Here is a 21,513-nt window from a genome sequence, read left to right as displayed (position 1 = left end):
CAAAGCTTTCCCCCTACACGCACTATGGCTCAGTCCTGACCACCAATCCTTCTAATCACTGTGGCTGATCTGTGAGTGGGGCCAACTTTGATGTAAGACTTTGGTGATGATGGAGCTGGTATGAGATCCATCAAGCTGAAGTAACACAGGGCTCTGCCCCATGGGGGTCATTACCCATTCGGAAAAAGTTTAAACACTGGAGCCACCTTAATGTTACCAGATCCTGCCAGTTTGGGGCCTCAGTGTTATGCTCATACAAACCACACGGGATCTTTATAGAGGAAGGTAAATACACAGCATTTATTGAGAATACCACAGTTAGCATATGCTTTTTAGACACACACACACACACACACACACACACACACACACACACACACACACACACACACACTCTCTCTCTCTCTCTCTCTCTCTCTCTCTCTCTCTCTCTCTCTCTCTCTCCTGCAGTGATGTTTATAGTTACCAGTCCAGAGTCTGGATCAATCTAGTGGCCAGCCAGATTGGTCGCAGAGGGGAGCGGGGTTCTATCGGTCGCGATCCGATGCTCCTGGAGTGTGGCAAGACGAACCCAAAGTCCTATGGCAAAGCACCCTGTTCTTATAGGTTTTCTTCTCTGTTGAAGCCTATGGATTCTGCTGTGTCACTTTGTGACCGGTTACTTCTTAATTGGTGTAAACATTTCAATACACCTCCTAGAGGGTCATCCTGTCCTTTGTTCCGATTTAATCAATTGTCTTTAGGGGTGCCAGCCTTTACCCCAGGGTCGTCAATCTGCCCTTCATTATGGATGCGTGTTGATGATTCTTTGATGTCCTTTAAGTTTCTTCACTCCTTCTTCCTTGACTCTGGCTATAACAATGGCCTTCACACCTTATCTTTTTCTAATGCATACATTCCTCATTCACACAAACAGATTGAGAATACAAACAGTAGTATTCTATATTGAGCAAAAGGGCATTGCAAATTAAACCTTGCTAAGTTTTACAATCAATAACTAAGACAATTTACATTGAGACCCAGGCCTTCAATGTTCCTCTAATCTACTTAACATAGGCCTTGGCTACACTCGCGGATTCACAGCGCTGCCGCGAGCTTGCAGCGCTGCGAGCGAGCGTGCAGCGCTGCAGGCGCTGATTACACTGGCGCTTTCCAGCGCTGCACTTGCTGCGCTCAGGGGGGGTGTTTTTTCACACCCCTGAGCGCAGCAAGTGCAGCGCTGTGAATTGCCAGTGTAGCCAAGGCCATAGACACAATAGAGAATCCTGTCTCTTACTTCCTAATTTGTAATACATATAGGAAACCATAGTAGCTTTATAACTTATTCTAAAACAAAAGGATGACCATAATTAGTCATAAGGATTGTTCTGGTCTGTCATTCCTTTCTGCTATTCAAAAAGGGTGGCTGACAAGATGAAATCAAATCATACATTAATTCTCATAGTACATTATAAAATCCAGCTCCTACATCAGCACTCCATATTCTACCATCCAAATGGAGGACAAGTCTAGCTATTGCTACTGTACCAACCTCCCACACATGCCCAAACCCTGGCACATCAGTGCTGCACAAACCTGGATGATCTCTGTATAGTCAGTGAAATTTTAGGGATTGGAGCCAAAAATTAGCAGGATTGAAGTGCTAGATCTTGGTATTTGCAGTGCCCTCAACTGGGATGTGTTATGTGTTTTTTGTAAAAGGAACATCTACCCTTTATGCAATAGAATTAGGGGGTCTCATCACTGTCTGGATTCAGGTGCCAGATCTAGGTATTGTGGCACTGTTGTACTGGTATCAGGGGGTAGCCGTGTTAGTCTGTATCTACAAAAACAACAAGGAGTCTGGTGGCACCTTAAAGACTAACAGATTTATTTGGGCATAAGCTTTCGTGGGTAAAAACCTCACTTCTTCAGATGCATAGAGTGAAAGTTACAGATGCAGGCATTATATACTGACACATGGAGATCAGGGAGTTACTTCGCAAGTGGAGAACCAGTGTTGACAGGGCCAATTGAATCAGGGTGGATGTAGTCCACTCCCAATAATAGATGAGGAGGTGTCAATTCCAGGAGAGGAAAAGCTGCTTCTATAATGAGCCAGCCACTCCCAGTCCCTATTCAAGCCCAGATTAATGGTGTTAAATTTGCAAATGAATGTTAGTTCTGCTGTTTCTCTTTGAAGTCTGTTTCTGAAGTTTTTTTGTTCAATGATAGTGACTTTTAAATCTGTAATAGAATGACCAGGGAGATTGAAGTGTTCACTTACTGGCTTATGTATGTTACCATTCCTGATGTCCCATTTGTTGTACTGGGTTTCCTCAGGATATGGGCGCTGGATGCAATGGGGGAGGGGGGGCTAGGCTTGTTCTCTGTGTAAGCAGTGGGATTTTGGGGAGAAGGGGGGCATGTCAAAAACTGGCAGGATCCAGCTTTCTCCTTCCCCACCTTTCCTCACTCCCCAGGATTTGGCACCAAACCCTCCCAGTCCACGTGGCTCCGGACTCTGAAGCAGCAGCTCCGGAGTGTCCCTTTGCACCTAAACTCCAGATCACAACAACGGAGCAAAAGGCCCCAAGGGAGAGGGGCCCAGCCGCAAGCTCTGTGGTCACCGGGGTGCAGGGCGCATGCAAACCTCAGGGCCAGGAGCATGGGGAAAACTAAGGCAGGCTCTGCTCGGAAATCTCGGGGGAGAAGCCCAGCCGCAGCGTCTCCGGCTGCTGCCGCCCACTCCCTCCGGGGGAAAGAGAGCAGTCGGGTAGGCAAGAAGCCTGCGGCTCCCCGGGAGAGGCCAGGGGAGCCGCCGCTGCCTCCCCCGGCGTTCTGCCTGTTCGATCTGGGGGCGCAGGGGGAGCGCTGGGTGAAGTTTCAGGAGAGGCAAAGCCTGACTTGTGAGGAGGCAGCCAGACTCCTGCTGGACACCTTGTGAGTAGAAGGAGGGGGGCACGGACCCGGGAGTCCCCAGGCCCTATGCTCTTCCTCCGGAGGCAGGGCAGCGCCTCTCCAATTCGCTCCGATGCGGAGCAGAAACGAACCCTACCCCACCCTCGGCGAGCTTATGCTGTCACTGTGGCATGCTGCTGCCGTTTAAGGGCTGGTGCGGATCCATGGTGCAGCTTTGCATGTTGCTTGGGTCCCACCTACATTTTTAAAAATCTTCCCTCCTGGCCTCAGGGGCAGGGCCCTCTCTGAGTGCAGCACCGGTTGGGACAGGATCTCTCACGCCCAAGGATTTCTTTGCAGCCAACAATGTGTTTGTGCAGATTATTTTATTTGCGTTATTTGTTGTGGCCCATCTGCACGTTTTTGACTCGCTCCTCTGAAGTCAATGGAAGCGGGCCCATGATTGTTAGAGCTGGGGTTAGGACAGAATATTTTTCTTCCCTAGACCCCATCTACCCTGTGGCTTTTGAAGGGGGCTGCTCCCCCTTGAGCTCAGGTGGGTCTAACCACATGACTGATGCCCTGATAGACCTCCTTCTCTCCATCTTTGCGTTCTATGTTTGGTATAAACCTACAATTCGGTACTTTTAGACAAAGGACATTAATGTAACTATTTATGTAACTAAACAAACCCGCATTAGGAATGCTGATTCCAGCCAGGCTAGTGCTCGCCTGTGGACCTTTGTCAGTCTGATCTGATAAGTGCCTGGTTAATAATTAATTGAGTCAGAAGGGTCATACATCTACAATCCATGCTTCTCTGGGTTTGGAGAGAGAGAATGACAGTAGGGCTTTTCACAATTTTCCCTTCACTTTTTGCTTTAGCCATATAAATGACTTCTATGAATCCATGTGCAGAGTAAAATGTGGATTGTACAGGAAGTTAACAGCAAACGTTTTCTTGCTCAAAAAGCAAGCCAATACATGGAGGCTAACTAAGCCTTCCAAAAACATGTGGTTTGCAGGACTCACCCAACCACCTTTCTTTTGATTCTTAATGGCAATGCAAATAAGTATTATCTGGCAGTGTTATCCAGACATTTTACATGTAGATTTATCTAAGTGTTTCTAAAATGCTTATCAATTTAATATCTAGATGTTGATTTTGGTAATAATGTGGGAGGCTCATTGCACACATCTTATAACCACATCCAGAGAAGTGGTCATGGCTAGACATACAGCAGCTCTGACTGGACAAATATCTCTGCTTTGGATTCAGATTTAGGGCCAAGTACAGTGTGGGATTTAGTCAGACTACTTAATTATCTTCAAAAAGACTTTATTTTGTATTTCTGCAGTTTCTCAGCCCAGAATCTCTGCCCCATAAGTATCACATTTGCTGTACTTGAAGCCTGTCCATATTATTCTGCAATGTAATATTCCTAGTGTCAACATTTTTACAATAATAAACATTGGCTTCTGTGGAGCCACAGAGTTTATTTTCTTCCCATGGAATTTATGGGCTGTTACTCTTAATCTGTTCATGTTTCAGGGACCCCACATCAAAGGGAAGTAAAAATCCTCTTATCCTGTTCTTTTTCTGTTGTCTACAGTGACACATCTACCAAGCTCATATTCTAATCCCGCTGTCCCATCTGAACGTGTGTGTAATATCGTTATATTTTTGTTATTCCCATTAATAAATTTGAACAAACTGTCAGTACATGCAATTGATAATATGAAAAGTAAGGGACTTAATATTTTTGCATCTGACCTGCATGTCGCTTTTGCTAGGTTACCATGGCAAAGTCCTAAGGGAGTGAAAGAAATGCACAAAGCAGAGGATCCTTGAGGCTGTGAGTGCAGCCGGGAGACTTCAAAAACATATTAAAATGTTTTAAACTAATTAAATCCTACTTATCGTCTCTTTTTCCAGCTTCTGAAATGGAAGCAAGTTAGTGATGCTTTCTTTCTAGAAAGAACATCAGCCTGGAGCAGAATTGGAGGGAACATGGGAAAATTCTATTCTTAATTTCACTGGTGTAATCCTGACATAATTTGACTGAATTCTAGGAGTTACTCTAGATTTACTACTGTAGCTGAGGTCAGAATTTGGACATGTGTTTGGGGGAAGGTGGGTCTGCTTCAGTTTGGCCCCCATTGCTGATTGGATAATGTCTCTGGTAGAGTTGACTGTGACACTACAAAATCTCAGTGCTTCCTTGGCCAACAAGAAATGTCTGATCACGAATCCTCTTTTTGGGTGCATGTGCCTTTGCTCCATCCAGTGAGTACAGAGGCCTGGTGAAGCACACAGGAGGCTGTCACTGCGGAGCTGTCCGCTTCGAGGTTTGGGCATCAACAGATCTGCACATTTTTGACTGCAAGTGAGTGTTTTTTATTTATTTATTTTGCCACTCCAAATCTGAATAGCCAAATACTTTGCCCTTCTCTAGCACTTCCCATCCAAAGATCTCAAAGTGTTTACGAAACAGAAATCCACTGGAAGTTGGTATAGTAGCAGGACAGATATCTAACCTATTTCCTGTACGGTGCAGCCCCAGCTGAGTTCAGATCCACCAGTAGGTCAGTACTGTTGATTTCAGGTGCTGGTTCTGCAACTGCACAATGTGCTGATTGCCAGAGAAAGGAAGGTGCTGTGCACTTCTATTCTCTGGGCAGCACAGTGGCAACTTCGTGTTTTCTTTATGCCCTAGCTGAAGGGGTGAGGCTGTGGAAAAAGCTGCAGTTGTCAGGGAGATAACAAGTGCTTGGAAAACAGCTGAGAACAGGGAGACTGTAGCAGTGTTGGGGTTACAGGGATCCTTACTGAGATCGCTACTAGGTGTGTGATTTCAGGCAATTTTAGCAGATTGTTGAGGATGGGATCTGCCTCTCATAGGCCAGAAACAGTAGATGTAAAAAAAGTCAAAGAAATTCCCAGTTTTTAAACTTTGTGGAATACTAGCTATGGCCCTAATACAAGGTCCAATTAAATCCAGAAGAGAAATTCCATTGACTTCAACTGCTTTATCTGGGGGAAAATATTAAATGTCCTTTATGCAAGTGGAAATTCAGATCAAAGTGACTTGCTCATTACAATTTGGTAAGATGTGATGATTATTATTACATAGTCTACAACTACTACAGTTAATAATTACACAGACTTCCTCTGTGATCCTGGAAAGTCACTATATCTATGTCTCAGTTTCCTCAGCCACACAATGAAGACAGTAATACTTGCATATCTTGCAGGGATGCTGTGAAGCTAAATAAATTTCATGAGATCCATGAATGGAAGGTTCTAAACACATGCAAAGTGCTATATTTAGTATCATTACTAACAGCAATATCTTACATATATACAGAATTTTATTGTGGAAGCATTTTACAAACTCCTATACATACAGGAACCACTTACCCCACTACTAAAATGTAGCCATATCTGGAGTAAAACATGGCAGATGTTTAACAGGATTCTGCACATCAAGGAGTACAGAATAGCAGCTCCATATGGGAATGCAGAGGGAAATATAGGTAAGCAGAGTGCAAAAACTTACACTGAAATTCAGCTACAGTTTCATGATTCATACCTGTGCTTGTACAAAAATTGTCAAGGTTTTAACAACCAGAAATACTCAGGACCTCTGTTTTATACTTCTTCAAAACAAAATGCTTTCCAACAGATCTCTCAAGGCTGTGGGGTTTGATCCTTTCTTGGCATTCTCTTATCAAATGGAGAACACATTACTACCAACATGTGGTGAGGGATATATATTCAAGCCCTATAAAATAGTCTAATTTCAGTATGGTCTTTCCACAGACTCAGAATTAGTTTATCTCTAGCCCAGATGTCACTACAAATCTGTTTCCCTTGTTTGCAAAGTAATTAATATTGGTAGCATTTGGATTAAGTTGGCAAACTTTACATGGATTTCTCAAGGCCACAGTTTAGCGTTGATCTATCCACTGAGAGTTGTACTGTGGAGAGAAGACAGTTATACAGCTCTCAGTGTAGATAAGCTTACTTTCCATATTACAGGAAAACATAAGTCTCTAGACTGAATACATGCATACACAAATACATATGCCATAGTTGCAGTCTGTCCATTCCTGTCATCAAACCTGATGTTTGCAATGTTGTAGCCGTGTTGGTCCCAGGATATTAGAGAGACAACGTGGGTGAGGTAATATCTTTTATTGGACCAACTTCTATTGAATCTCTTGTCTCTCTAATATCCACCCTGATGACAACCAGGTAAAAATAATTATAGTTTTCAATGAAATCTAACTTGTTGACAGCTCTAGGCTAGATATGACTGTTACATTGCAGGTTATAACTGCCTATAGAATAGTCATGTTTTTTTTCTTTTTCTTTCCCCTCGTACAGTTGCAGTATTTGCATAAAGAAACAGAACAGACACTTCATTGTCCCGGCTTCCCACTTCAAGCTGCTGAAGGTAGGTTAGGGTTTATGAGTGCAGTGGGTGTGGGTACCTGTCAAGATATTTGATTCTGAAAGATTCAGGTGGTGGTCAGCTTTGTATCATAAATTTGCCTGTGTCTGTCTGGAGAGATGTGAAAAATCCATTTGGATCCTAGGAGCCTGGCTGTATGTGTTTGTTAGCGTGTCTCAGAATGGGAAGTTCCAGGTTTGAAAAGTGACTATACCTCTTCAAAAGATGAGGCAGGGATGTATGTACACCCCAGGAGTGGCATTGCCACCAGGTAAATGTGGTTTCAGAGTTGCAGCCGTGTTAGTCTGTATCCGCAAAAAGAACAGGCGTACTTGTGGCACCTTAGAGACTAACAATTTTTGCTCAAATAAATTTGTTAGTCTCTAAGGTGCCACAAGTACTCCTGTTCTTTTTGCAGGTAAATGTGCTAAGTCCATGTTACATTGATGACAAAGAGCATTACTGTCGCACTCATACTCCTAATGGGCTACAGATCTGAGCAAAAGCCCATCGCAATCCGTGTGAGTCTTGACTTATTGGGCTGTGGATTGGGTCCAAGCACATTGCTATAAAGAATTCTGCCTCTATTTTAGATCAGCTTCAGACTCCCTTAACTTGGTTTTTAAATTCTGATTACAGGCTTAACTCCTTTACATTTTAATTGTTACAACGGTATCTTACAGGTTAGGCTCTTGGATTCCAAGTTTTCTGAGGACTGTAGCTCTTAGATTAATTTTTCTTGGCTTCTAGCACCATTTAATTTGATTTTCTTTTATAGTTGGACGGTCTCAGATAAACACAGAAATTTGTCCACTGCTTCTGGGAGGAAACCCCCCAATTATGTTTACTTTGGAGCATTTAACAAAAACCTAAGCACTTTATAATAGACCTGCTGTAATAGAGAGTTCAGTGACTGCATTTCAGTGATCAGAAAGTAAAGCCATGGCAATTGTTAGGCTTGTCTGGGGGAAAGGTGCATGTGAAAGTAAAGCACAGAGGGTAGGGAAAGGAGATGAATATCTGGAACAGAGTAGCATGCAGGCCGTATTCTTAACTCTAACTCACATCAAGACAGAGCGGGTGATATTTTAGACTAGTCTTAATTAGGCTTCTGTTTTTGTGCCTGCAATTTTACATTTATTAATTACAAGCCTGTGGAATGTAAGTGACAAAAAATGACCCATTTCTGGGTACGTGGCAAACCTTCACTGTGTATTTTTTTGCCTAGGGTGCTGATAACATAACAACGTACACCTTCAACACGCACCGCGCCCAGCACACATTCTGTAAGACCTGCGGCGTGCAGAGCTTTTACACTCCTCGTTCTAACCCAGATGGTTACGGTAGGTAAACAGAACCGGGAAGAAACCTGGTAGACCTATGCCAACACAAATTCACCCCCCGTTGCACTTGTATAATGACCCTGACGACCACCAGCACTCTGCCAAGAGCAGTAGCACAATAATTGTGCATCATACAGCTTGCTTCTAAAGTACTGAACATATGAACCTGCAACTTTCAATAGCACCTCCTTATTGTGTAAGCCTTAACTGTGACCAACGGGCCACTGGCCATCTCAGGTTTCTCACCTGCTGCAGCTGTATCGACACTATCAACACCCTCTGAGATTCACTGCCCATGAAACTGAGAGAATAGCTCTCCTTGGCGTCAAAGGGAGAGTTTCTCTCTTTATTTCCCCCTCTTCTCCAGGAATAGCCCCCCACTGCCTGGATGAGGGCACTGTGCGCAGCACCATCATGGAGGAGATCAATGGCAAAGAGTGGGAGAAGGCCATGAAGGAACATAAGACCATCAGGAGCATGTCGAAACCATGATACAGCCTCAGTATCCAAAGGGCTCAGCTTGGAGCACTGCCATTGGCAGACCACCACGTAACCTCTTAGTTCAAGCTCTCCTGTGCCAGGCTGTTCAGGAAGTATATCTTTTTTGTTTTTTTAAATAAATCTTTCTGTGCTGCCTGTTTTTTCCCTCCTTTCATTTTATATTCAGTTGTCAGACCACACCAGTTCCGTAACCTACCCAACAGCTGGGGTTTTTCCTCTTTGCCTTATTCTGACACTGCCCCTATCTGCAGCAGAGTTCAAATCACATTAGTCAGAACAAGGTTCTTACATCTATTGCAAGATTCTACCATGTTGTCTTTGGCTCGTGCAGACACATCCCAGTTGTGTTATTATCTGGTTTACACTGTGGTTCTCAACCAGGAGCCCGGGGGCCATGAGCCGGTTTCAGGGGGTCTACCAAGCAGGACCAGTGTTAGACTCACTGAGGCCCAGGAAAGAAAGCCTAAGCCCTGGAGAAGCCTGAGCAACCTAGCTTCACGGGGCGCCTTGTGGCATGGGGCCCCAGGCAGTTGCCCTGCTTGCTACCCTTTAATGCTGGCCCTGGCTTTTATATGCAGAAAACAAGTTGTTGTGGCACAGGTGGGCCGTGGAGTTTTCATAGCATGCTGGGAGGGACTCAGAAAGAAAAAGGGTGAGAACCCCTGGTTTACACAACCGTACTACATGAAATAACGTCTCCCTACCCAGGGAAAAATTCTGCTGTTACACTCGTCTCTCCCTTGATTTCACTGAAGTTACTCTGGATTTAGAGCTATACCGGGCTGATGCTGGCATTACAGGCTCCAGTTGAGCAAGTTCTTACGTACGTGTTTAACTTTCAACACAAGAGTAGTGCCACTGAAGTTAATGCATATGTGCTTAAGTGCTCTGCTGAATAAGCGGTCTGACTCATGGACTTAAAGATAGCTGTGTGTAGGGTTGTCTAGTGCTGGCTCCGCAGCTCCCATTGGCCAGGAACCGCAACCAACGGGAGCTGCAGGTGTGGGTGCAAGGGCAACACGTGGAACCTCCCTGGTCACCTATGCGCCTAGGGGATGTAGGGACCTGGCAGCTGGTTCCTGGGAGCCGCAGTAAGCGCTGCCGGGACTCAGCACCCCGAACCCCCTGTCCCAGCCCAGAGTCCCCTCCTGCACCGAAATTCCCTCCTGAAGCCCGTACCTGTACCCCCCCAACACCATGCCCTGAGCCCCCTTCTGCACCCCAAACCTCTCATCCCCGGCCCTACCCCAGAGCCCACAGCTCCAGCTGGAGCCTGCGCCCCCTCCTACATCCCAAACCCCTCATCCTCAGCCCCATCCCAAAGCCTGCACCCCTAGCCAGTCTTCACCCACTCCCGCACCCCAACCCCCTGCTCCAGCCCAGAGCCCCCTCCTGCACCCCAAACCCCTCATCCTCAGCCCCACCCCAAAGCCTGCACCCCCAGCCAGAGCCCTCACCCCCCCACACACCCCAACCCCATGCTGCAGCCCGATGAAAGTGAGTGAGGGTGGGGGAGAGCGAGCGATGGAGGGAGGGGGGATGGAGTGAGCGGGGGGTGGGTCAGGGGGCGGGACAGGGGTGTTCGGTGTTGTGCGATTAGAAAGTTGGCAACCCTAGCTGTGTGTTTAAATACTGAGAGTACAGTTCTGCCCTGGTATCTTTTTAATAGCTATGTTTGGGAGGGTGTTGTGATTTGAGTAAGGAATTAGGAGCCAGGAATTTGAGCTCTGATCCTGGCAGTGTAATGACTTGCTCTGTATCGTTGGGCAAGCTGCTTATCCTATCTTTACACTGGGGTTTATAGTCTTTATATCCCTATCTCCCACAGGGGTGGTGAGGAATAACTCGATGATGAGTGCAAAGCGCTGCGTAAATGCTGAGTATTATTTAGTTTGCTCCAGTGTGAAAGTCCTCCTTTAAGATTCCAATTATTACGAAAATCTCTGTGTAGATTTAAAAATTACAAACAAATATTTGAAAATTGGCCTGTCACTTACCTGCTGAATCTGTGGGTTGCAAAACCCAGAACCCAGCACTTCCTCCTGGCAACTAAGAGGAAGGGGGCAGCTTTTCAAATGGTGCATCTGGAATTTTTATGTCTACATATTTATTCTGTCAAAGAACTGGCTGGCGCCTCTCACTTGTAACTTCATTCGTACACCCTGCACATCCTGGTGAAAAACAGCTTATGTTCAGCGGATCTCAAAGACTTTGTTTGGAAGCAGGAATAAATACTAGTGTTTCACGAGGTACAGTCCAGCCGAGTAAAGCTCGTATCACAGGGTGGCTTGGAGGATTGAGATGGAAAGAACAATAAGAGTTTAGTGCAATTATATTAGTCTGTATAATTTTTAATATTTTATTCCTAAAGTTTTGGCATTTTAAAGTCAAGAAACCAGCCCTCCGTCAGCAGGAACTGGCTGACTGACAGGCAGGCCTGTGCGGTTCAGTGTTACAGCCTGAGAGCTGTGAGGATCCTGGTTCAAACCCCAAGGGACAATGTGTATCCCAGAAGGTGGAATTCTGTCCTCTTCTTGAGGCATTAAAGAAACAAGAGCTTTCACTAGTACTTGGTCAGGCAGAGCCTCTCTTCTCTGGTCTCTCAGTACCCCTGGAAGTGTGTATGATTCTCCTTCCCTTTACAGAAGGCAAAGTGAATTGATCACCATGAAGCGTGAGAACAGGATATAGGTGTGGCGGAACCAGAGAAGCTGGCTGTGATGGCACCGCATGGCTCTCTAGAAAGATAAAAATATGCGAGAAAACATTAGACCTTCCAAACCCATTCGGAAGACAGCTTTCAGGGATTTCTGTAAAGTTCACTACTAGATTTACAGTGAAATCTGTCTTCGGTGACCCACCAAAGGACCAGCACAAACACAGCTTAGCAGCGGTGGGATTCTGACTAAACTCAAACAATGCTATACTGGAATCACGGGGGCTATTTTCAAGTGGTTGCATATGACCAGAAGTTGCTAGTTGAGGCCCATTTCATGTATTTATGACATGCCACTTGGAAAGTAAGTGTCAGTAGGAAGGTCAGACTCAAGGTTCTAGCCACTGTGGCTTGAAATATCAGAGGAATTTTTGTACTTGGAACTTTCTGTTACTACCCTCACAAATACGACAGTGCTGTGGGTGTTACTTGTAGATTAGGAGCACTGTTTGCTCTGTAATGTTTACTTTAATATACTGTGGAGGGAGCTCTAATCATATGGTGATAAGAGGTTTCTTGACTAGAATGTATAGAGATTTCACACAGCAGAATAACCCAAAGTTTGCCCAAAAGACAGGGCAACTTGCTAAGAGCCTGCTGCCACAAGTAGTCATACAAGACAGAGAGCAGAACAATATAGAATACTGCATGCTGGGAACTGTAGTGTCCACAATCCACATCACTGTATCAAATATAAGAGTGCACTCTGGCCACCCAGGGTGTAAGAGCTGCAAAGCTGCCCAATCCCACCATCTGAATGGCGTACAAAGCAACTTGTCTTGACAAGTAAATATTCCTAAAAGCAAATCCACTGATGCTTCATAAATCAAAGACTGATTATAAATAAATCAGAAATCAAAGAACTAGTTAAATTCATGGAGGATAGGTCCATCAATGGCTATTAGCCAGGATGGGCAGGGATGGTGTCCCTAGCCTCTGTTTGCCAGAAGCTGGGAATGAGCGACGGGGGATGGATCACTTGATGATTACCTGTTCTGTTCATTCCCTCTGGGGCACCTGGCATTGGCCACTGTTGGAAGACAAGATACTGGGCTAGATGGACCTTTGGTCTGACCCAGTATGGCCGTTCTTATGTTCTTCTGACTGTTCGAAATGTGCCAATTACACTCCATGTGCAGTATATATATTTTTAAGTTCTACATGCATGAGGCACTTTTGGCTGAAGCCCTCACAATGATTCTGAAATGCTCAAACAGGCTGGGCAGGAACAATGCATCTCACCTTGGCTTGTTCAGACTCCTCCTTTGTTAGTATAAAGAGAACATCCTGGGACTGAAGGCAGCTAATGGGTACATCCAGGATGGAGATGTACTTCCGGAGGAGGTTTACTGACTTGAGGGTAAGGACCCGGCACCCTGAGCAGAGCAACAGGAGAAAGAATGCAAGACAAGATGATTACGAGCTCACAGCATCACAAGGGTAGGCAAAGCCCCCAGCCTTCTGTGTGACAGCCCACCAGGAGTCCAAATTCTGTCAGAACCTACTTTTGTGCCGTGTGAATTTCTATTCAATTCTGTTTGCTTCTTAGCTATTCTGCTGAGAGCAAACTTGGATTCCCAAGAAGGAAACCTGGGTTTAAAGGGTGGATGACTTTTTATGACAATCTAAATTATTTCTGAACTTGTTTGGGCCCAGTCCTGTTCCCATGGGAAGGCCCTTTGAATGCCAACACTGTAGCATTTGAAGGTAGTTAAACAAGCAGCCCTCGGTTCATTTGACTGTCCTTCTAATCCAATTTTCAACATGCTTTGCTACAGAAATGAGTGTTTTCAGGGTCCAGGAATGACTGCATGAGATATTAACACAGGCAGGTGATTACATGTTAATAGGAGCTCAAAACCCATCACTTGGATGTTTGTCATGCAGGGGGTGAAAGGAGCATGCAGAACAGATTCAGCTATGGTTCATTTATTTCCCCTGATTCTAAGAAACCTTTGAACTCAAAAGTTAATTGCTAAATTTCTTTCATGGCTAAATTGTATTTATTGATGAGCTCAGCTGATGGTCCCATTAAGGAAATGTAGCTCTTTGGGAAAGTGCCTTGAGATTTCCTGACACTTCAGAAGCTGAAGTTATTATGCGCCTTACTTTAGACATTACTTTGAGTTTGACAGATGAGAACAGTCACATTGTATAGACATAGTAGGATCTGCAATCAGATGCATTGCAGCATGCCCCTGCAATCTGAATGAAACTCTGAAGGGAGGGCGCAAAGGGAGGCCTGAACTGTCTCAACATCTGTATCATTTTAACTCCAGGAGAACCCAAGATCACACATCTAATACAGCTTCAGTTGGGGCCTGAGGTCCTTCTCCGTTGTCATTATGTTCTCACAGGGCACAAGGATCACAAAGTGAACATGAAGCAACTTGATGGTTCTCAGACAAATGGGACATGACAAATGGGACATGATGCTGAAATCCAGGAGTGGCTCACTGTTCTCTGAGGGAAGAAGTTAGCTGAGGTTTGACTGGCTCCAAGTCAAGGAGAGAAGAGAGACCCTCCTCCTAAAAGTCTCTAGGGAACGTGCATTCGTCATTCTGTGCCCACCAAAGTAGCTGGGAACTTGGGGTGCTGCCTTTGTGCTGTGAGTTCTCTAGACTTAGACACATATTACTTACTAAGGGCCTGGTGCTGGGGGTGCAGAACACTCTGACTCCCACTGATTTCACAGGATCAAGCACAAGTTAGTTTCACTAAAACCCATCATTCTAATGCAAAAGTGGCTCAGGTCCAGGGTGGGAAAGCAAGAGCTCTTGTTCATACACTGAGCGAGCTATCTGTGGAATTCCTGGAGAGGGGCAGGGGGAGAAGCCACACAGAGGTCTCCGAGGTGTAGAATGAGGGGAGCAGCATGCTGGTAAGACATTTAGAAGGAAGCTGTGGAATATTCTGGGCTGAGGAACAAAGAATGGAGACGGGGCAAGACCTCCAACTTTCTCCAGCCTCACAAATGAGTCGGTGCATATGCTTGCCCCTGGCCTATTCCTAGGAGGGGCACCAACCCACTTTGCTTTTATTTCATCAGAGGCCATCAGTGAAAGAACATTGTACGTTTTCTGGAAACCTCTCCTTCCAGCACCGCCTCCAGGCCCCTCAATTCCTCTTCCTCCCTCCAAAAGAAAGGTGAAGGGATTTTCCCCACCTTTCCACTCCATAATCATAATTGTTCCTGCTTTTGCATTAGTCACTGGTTATTAGATGATTTTTGCCTAGATTATGACCAAAGCTTGGCCAACACAATCTAACTAGATCAGCACTAACCTCTCCCAGTCTTCTTTCTGGAAGGGTTTGCAGCTGGATTGCTCCTGAGGGGTTAGTCACTGGCAGGCTTGACAGAGCAGAGATGGCTTTTAGCATTACCTTCTGCAGCTGCAAGGGGACAGGGCTGGCAGGTCAGAGGGCAACAGCAGGTTTCCATCCTGACCCAATGGTGCTAGAATAGAGAGTGACACAAGGTATTTGATCTGGAGCTTTCACAGAAGTGTCACATCAGTTCACCTTGCTGCAGGCTTTGACCTGACGGAGGAAGTCGGATGTTACCAGATAAGCCAGAGTAAATATTGTCCAGAAGGTGATCGATAGTTAATATTGACATTAGAAAAATAGCCAGGTCATAAAGAGACATTTCCAGCAGATGGCGCTCTCCAATGATAATTGTAGATGGAAGAAAGCACCCATCAGATACAAACTAGTGCTCCAATTTACCAGATGGCAGCAAGCTCAGAAGCCTGCCTTTCAGCACATTCATCATGTCAAAGCTGTACCATGTACCTGGTCCATTCCTGTTGAAGTGGCAGCAATTCAGTGGAACACCGGCCTGTTAAAGGTCACTGCGCCTTCTCTGCAGCAGGTGGCTGGGGAAGGGGTGCAGGGGCCTGTTGTCCTACCAGGCAGGTTACAACTAGGCCACGTGGAAGTATTGGACACCAGAAGCCCTGAAACCTGTGTGCCAGGGATACTTTGTACCACTCCCCTTCCCTTGCACCAAAGACCCTCTGCGGTGCAGGAGAAACACTGGGTGAGAATGTGGGGCAGGGACTCAGGCTCTTCCCCTGGACCTGACAATAAGGCCCAAAACTCATTTCAGACCCGAGTTTAACGTCTGGCTCATCTCACTGGTCATTCCCATCAGCATGGAAGGCGTGTAATGCTTTTCAGGCTGCTGTGCGTATTCAGCTCAATGCTGCGAAGGTGGCTCCCAGCGAGAGGGGACGGTGATACAGATTGAAGTGACTTGGTGGTGCGGAAAGTGGCTTCTGTTCATTTACCTCCAAGAAAGCCAATTTCTTGTTTCCAAGAAGTGAATTGTTTTGCTGTTCTTTAACTCCAGGACTTGTCGAGCCTCCTTAAGTGCCCCTGAAAATCTGCAGGCACATCCATGTGTGCGCAAACCAGCAGTGCCCACCCATTCTGCAATCACTGTTAAGGAGACCCGTGAAAGCCTGGCTTGTCAGATCCATTTTGTGTTCAGTCAGTAGGGGATGTGGATGGAGAACTTGCTGGTTGTACCCAGGAGACCCTCTGGGCTGCTCAAGTGTAGAAATCTGTTTGCTGGGTAACTCTGGCTGGAGAGGTCTGGATCATGTCCTGCTGTGTGGAAGGGCAGAGGAGAGCCACTGAAATGGATTCCCTTGCCCTGGCATTCCACATTTCCACCAGCCACCTGTTTGCATCTCAGCCCTTTCCAATGGGGGGTACAAAAAGCAAACACAGTGCAATGGGCCTTTTCCTTTCCTGGATCGCTGTTTACAAGCCTTGGCAGAGCCTCCGGGGCTCCTAGGTGCAAAGTCAGGAAGAGAGGGATGGCCTCGGATTAAACACTGACGGACTGTGACGTCTGGGCTGCTCCCCCATTCCCTAATCATCTTTTTCTAAGAAATACTAATTCATCTGCAAGCACATTGCCCTTTGCTTCCCAATTCCTAGCAGCTGGGAGGGCTCACTACCTGCTACTGGAAAGCAAAATCATTGCAAGTGAGTTTAGTACAGGTGAAAGGTGCCAGTTTGCTACCCTATAGGCTGAAGTCCTCTATGCACAGAACGGGAACAGCTTAGGCTGCTGCAATTTAAGCTTTAAGTAAAGGAGCTGTTTGCGTTAGCAATCCGACCAGAGGCACCACCAGCAGAGATCACTTTGAATGAGAAGAAGAGATGAAACAAAGCTGGTAGGGAATGTACAGTCCAGCTACAGATGGGAAGGGCTCAGAGACTCAAAGCCCTTCCTGCCAGCCAGGGTAGGAGAAAGGGAATGTCCAAGTAGAGCTATTGATGGGCCTGCTCATTTGACACCCTCAGGCGAAGACCTGTGGAGGAGACGGTTGTGACTGTGACCCCAGGGTAGATTTAAGATTATTAGTCAGCTGCTTTACCAATTGGCTGGGTTAACGTGACCTCTCTAGCTAGCGGATCAGCTGCTGGAGGTCTGAAGTCCAGTCACCTTGGCTTTCTGTTTCAACAAATGTATGCAACAAGTGTGCCTGGAATGAAGTAGGCTCTTAGCAGAGCTATCTCTGACAGGGGGCTTGCATTGCTTCTGCTAGATGTTAGTACACTGGCTCTTCTGGCTGGGAGCTGGTTATAGCTAGGAGGTGGCTGTACCATGGATATGTGCATACCAGCTGTCCCCAGCTCCTGAATCAGGCCTACTTGCTCAGAGCTGGCCGGGAGGACACAGCTTCAGTTTAAAAGTTACCTGCTATGGCCACACTCGATATGGGAATTAGGAAGCAAAGTGGGATGCTCGGGGTACTCATTTGCATACCACTACCCAAAATGCCCTCCCAGCTCAGAGGATCCAGTGAAAGACTATTTGCAGAATGATTTTCTGTGGGCTCTTTCATCCCATGAGCTTACACCGGTTCAACGGCACACAGGTCCCAGTTCCTGGCAAGGGAGCAGGCCATTTCCTTGGGCTGAGTGTGCTTTTCAGCCGTGCTCCAGACAGCCTAGGCAGGCCCCAACGTCACTCTCATTTCATTAAGTCCTTCTGATGCATGGCCCTGCATGCCTGCCAGATCAAATTATAAATACCGGGAATTTCAATGAGACTGGAACTAAATTTGGAAAGGCTTAATGTAAGCAGCAACATGGGAGCTCCCTACTCCTTTGGCATTTGTAGGTCATGTAAAATGTGATGTAATCAGACCAGCTAGCCTCATGCATATCTTCAGAAGCCCACTGGCGCTGCCAGAGAAACTGAGGCGCCATCTATGCTGGTTTTACACTGGTTATCTGAACCAGTTTTAGACACAGTCTGTCTGGCTGAGAGGGCAGGGCCAAACCATGCTTAAACCAAGCCTAGTCAAACTCATTAGCCTGCTGAAGTGGGTTCATCATAGATGGGGTCTGACATATTTGCCTCCTTGCAGCATGGCAGTAGGCACTTGCTTTTCATTGTTCCCAGCACTTTGCAGCTACCCCCGCTGCTCATGCTGTGCCCAATCTCTGGACAATACTCAGCACACACACTGCTCTTTGCCCATTTAAAATGCGGCATGGATATAGCCCCCCAGGTCTCCCATGGGGAGAGGGCAGTGTGAGCATTCCCATTCGCAGATGGGACACTCAAGGCACAGCCAGAGGACGTGACCTGATTCTGGTCACAGAGTTGCAGAGTCAGGATAAAAGCGTAGGAGATTCTGGCTTCTGGGCCCACGCTCGCTCCACTACATGGGTGACCTCAACCTTTAACCACTCGGGAAGCAAAAGCAACTCTCTCTGACGCACCCACAACCCTTCTCATCCGCAAAGGATTTGAGATTAGGGTAACGGCAGCAAAGTGTGGATGGTTTTTGGATGCTGGGTGGGGATGACCGGACTGGTTGGGGATCTGCATGCCCTGGGGCAGAGCTGACGCCTCCATGAGTTCCTTCCCAGAGCAGATCACTGGGAGGAGTGGGGGAGAGATCAGGGCTGAGGATCTGCTCTGGGATTGGGTAGCATGGAGTAAAAGCAGGAGGGTGGTTAGGATGCATGTTGCTCTTCCTCTCCTCTGCTTTGGCTACTGCTGTCCCACAGTGTGGACAGGGGCCTTGGCTTAGACCCCTGCTGGCCAGACAGTATGACGGACCATTCCTCCAGTTAGCATCCATAGCACCGTTTTAATATATGCTTCTCATACTGCCCACGTTGGTGAGTGAAGCTGACCTAGGATAATCTAGCTAGGACTGCGTTTAAACTTGGCTATAAAACCATTCTCAGCAACGATGTCACTGAGTTAGAGTTCTCCATCTGTTTGCATTGCTAAAGCCCTTTTCACCTTCATGTCTAGGCCTAATATTGTATCTAAAAACAGACAAATCAAAAGAACTGGAGAGTGAGGCAGAGGCCTGGAAACAGCAGCCATGTGCTCACAGCAAGAGGCCAAGAAGCAGAGCTGGTGTCACACAATCCAGACAGGACAAACACACAGGGTGAGAAGAGGGTGCCTTTGAGCCTAACCCAACTCCAGCCTGAGTCACGCTAATGCCCAGGCCCAGAAGAAGGGACTGCACAGGAGCGTGAGCTCAGGAAAAAGCATGAAAGAGAAATCTGCAGCTGAACTCCCGGTTGCATTTGCATTGCAAAGAAGAGGTGGATTATTCCAATGGGGACTTGGACAGAACATTCAATGTCTGCAGTGTCACTGATGCTTTTGTTTAAACGTGTGTGACGTACCTTCAGGTAACTTCCCCTCTGACTGCAGGTATCTGTGAATTGAAACAGAAACCATGGTGAACATATAGTGAGGCCACTCGAAGCCTTCTTTAAATATGTATAAGCACTAAGGGCTAAATCACACACAACCGAAAACTCACAATGGCAGCCCCTAAAATAAGCTTTCTGGAGCAGACACTGGATGTCCCAGCTCCCACTGACCCTGCAAGATAGCAGGTTTGGTTCCCCACAAATGATTTTGCTCCTAATCCATCACTACTTTCCTTGTCCTTACTGCTGGACGGCTGGTGGGGCAGGGCATAAGCACTCCCCACCTACAATATAGGAAACTCTGCAAGAAGCTACCAAATACCACTTGTTCTTTAGGGTCCTGTCTCTAACGGCCTGGGACACTGGCTCAGCAGTAGCACCCCTCTAGCAAGCCATGCTGTACAGAAGACTTGCTAGGGAAGTGCTAGCCAGGTTTCCCCAGCCCATGTCGACAGGACTCTGCATATTTAACCTAATCATGTCACTCTGTCCACAAGCGCAAGTGTTTGAACCCACTTCGGTTTCCATTGTTCGAAGCAGCTTGTGAATAGACACTGGTTCTGGCCTTGCCCAGAGTAGCTGCTCTTTTTTTCACTCAGTGACAGAGTCTGCGGGTTTAGTGACTTCGTTCTGGGGAGAGGTGCCCTATAGAGAGCCCTGCAGACAGTAATCCTCTAGTTATCCAAAGAGCAGAGACAGCATGGGCAACCGCAGGACAAGCTTCCCCCATGCTGTCCCCACAGTGGGCCTCAATCCCAACCCAGAAGGACTTCTCAAAAGAAAAAAAGTCTTTAGAAAACAGAGCAGAGGGGGCCCAGTTCAGTGGAGATCTAAACAGTGGTGTTATTTACATCAATAAGTCCGAGTGGGTGTCACATGCTGAAGGAGTGGGAGGGTGGTTAGCCTCATTCCCCTTTAACATTCCTGTTTTTCCTGCTACAACTCTGCCCTTCCCCCTCTGTGTGTAACTCACAACAGCTTACACTCATAACACCATTTACATCTCCACTGATTTTGGCCCAGCCTGCTGGTTGCTGGACCTGTAGATTTCCAGTAGATGGCAGCAGGAGTTACATAGCTAGGCTTGTTCTTGTTGAAGGAAAAACAAAATAGAAAATGGACCATTTGGGTGAAAAAAAGGTTATTTAACCCTGTGTAATATTTAAAGAGATTGTTATCGTCTCTTACTGGTGCATTTCAGGTGTAAATCAACCTGGGCAAAACGTACATTGTATGTAAACTACATTGGGCCTCTAGTCATTTTCAAACTATGATTATCTCTAGTTACTGGTTAGTTTCGAGGAAAGGGATTAGCCATACAGGCATAGACAAAATAGGAAGCGCTGGGTGATGAATACACAAAGCAATTCAAAGCAAAAGTCAAGCCAGAAATGCAGGACATGGCAGTATTCAAAAGCAGTGATCAGGAGACCATTGCCCTAAACAGATTCTTCCAGGAATGTTCTTTCCTTCTCCAGAGCTAAGATCCACCGCACAACAGCCTTTGCTACTTCCAGTCTAGCAAACCCCCTCCTCTCCACCGTTAAAGTCCCACTATTCAGACTCTTCTCATGGACTTTCTGCTCTGCCACCGGGGTGACAGTCAGGATATTTACTGTCTGTAAATAAAAGGCATCGAAAGGGATGCTTAAGGTAACAAACAGAAGAGCTGCCCCAGGAGTGGACTAGTAATAATCATCATCACTGGCCACAAACTATAGCGGCAAGGAGCCTGCCTGGAGAAGCCCCAATTAAGAGCAGCAGGCACAATCCGCAGGGAAGGAAGGTTCAAGACAGTAGCAGAATAGGGGATTCCACACAACGGTTCAGGAGGAAAAAGCACCACTGGAAATTCAAGTTCTGTTTTGATTAACATGGAAGGTCCTCAGTGCTGGTACTGCAACCC

The 21,513-nt window shown here is 46.4% G+C and overlaps 2 protein-coding genes across 2 annotated transcripts in view; one reads left to right on the top strand and one right to left on the bottom strand.

Moving 5' to 3' along the window:
* The first annotated feature begins 2,632 nt into the window (after positions 1–2,632).
* On the top strand, positions 2,633–9,320 carry CENPV (centromere protein V). The gene is made up of 5 exons (XM_065418331.1): positions 2,633–2,922; positions 5,169–5,267; positions 7,271–7,340; positions 8,566–8,680; positions 9,048–9,320. The coding sequence occupies exons 1-5, from the start codon at positions 2,648–2,650 to the stop codon at positions 9,170–9,172; spliced, it is 684 nt and encodes a 227-aa protein (XP_065274403.1). The 5' UTR covers positions 2,633–2,647; the 3' UTR covers positions 9,173–9,320.
* Positions 9,321–11,525: 2,205 nt separating this feature from the next.
* PIGL (phosphatidylinositol glycan anchor biosynthesis class L) overlaps positions 11,526–21,513 on the bottom strand; it is a 90,403-nt gene continuing 80,415 nt past the window's right edge. The window contains 3 exon segments of the mRNA XM_065418388.1: positions 11,526–11,919; positions 13,140–13,273; positions 19,578–19,609. Of these exon segments, the coding sequence (XP_065274460.1) occupies positions 11,821–11,919; positions 13,140–13,273; positions 19,578–19,609 (265 nt within the window). The 3' untranslated portion in view covers positions 11,526–11,820.

Source organism: Emys orbicularis, chromosome 17 (genome assembly GCF_028017835.1).
Source record: "Emys orbicularis isolate rEmyOrb1 chromosome 17, rEmyOrb1.hap1, whole genome shotgun sequence".
Classification (NCBI taxonomy): domain Eukaryota; kingdom Metazoa; phylum Chordata; order Testudines; family Emydidae; genus Emys; species Emys orbicularis.
The sequence above is the reverse complement of the archived record's forward strand: the minus strand, read 5'-3'. Positions and strand labels throughout refer to the sequence as shown.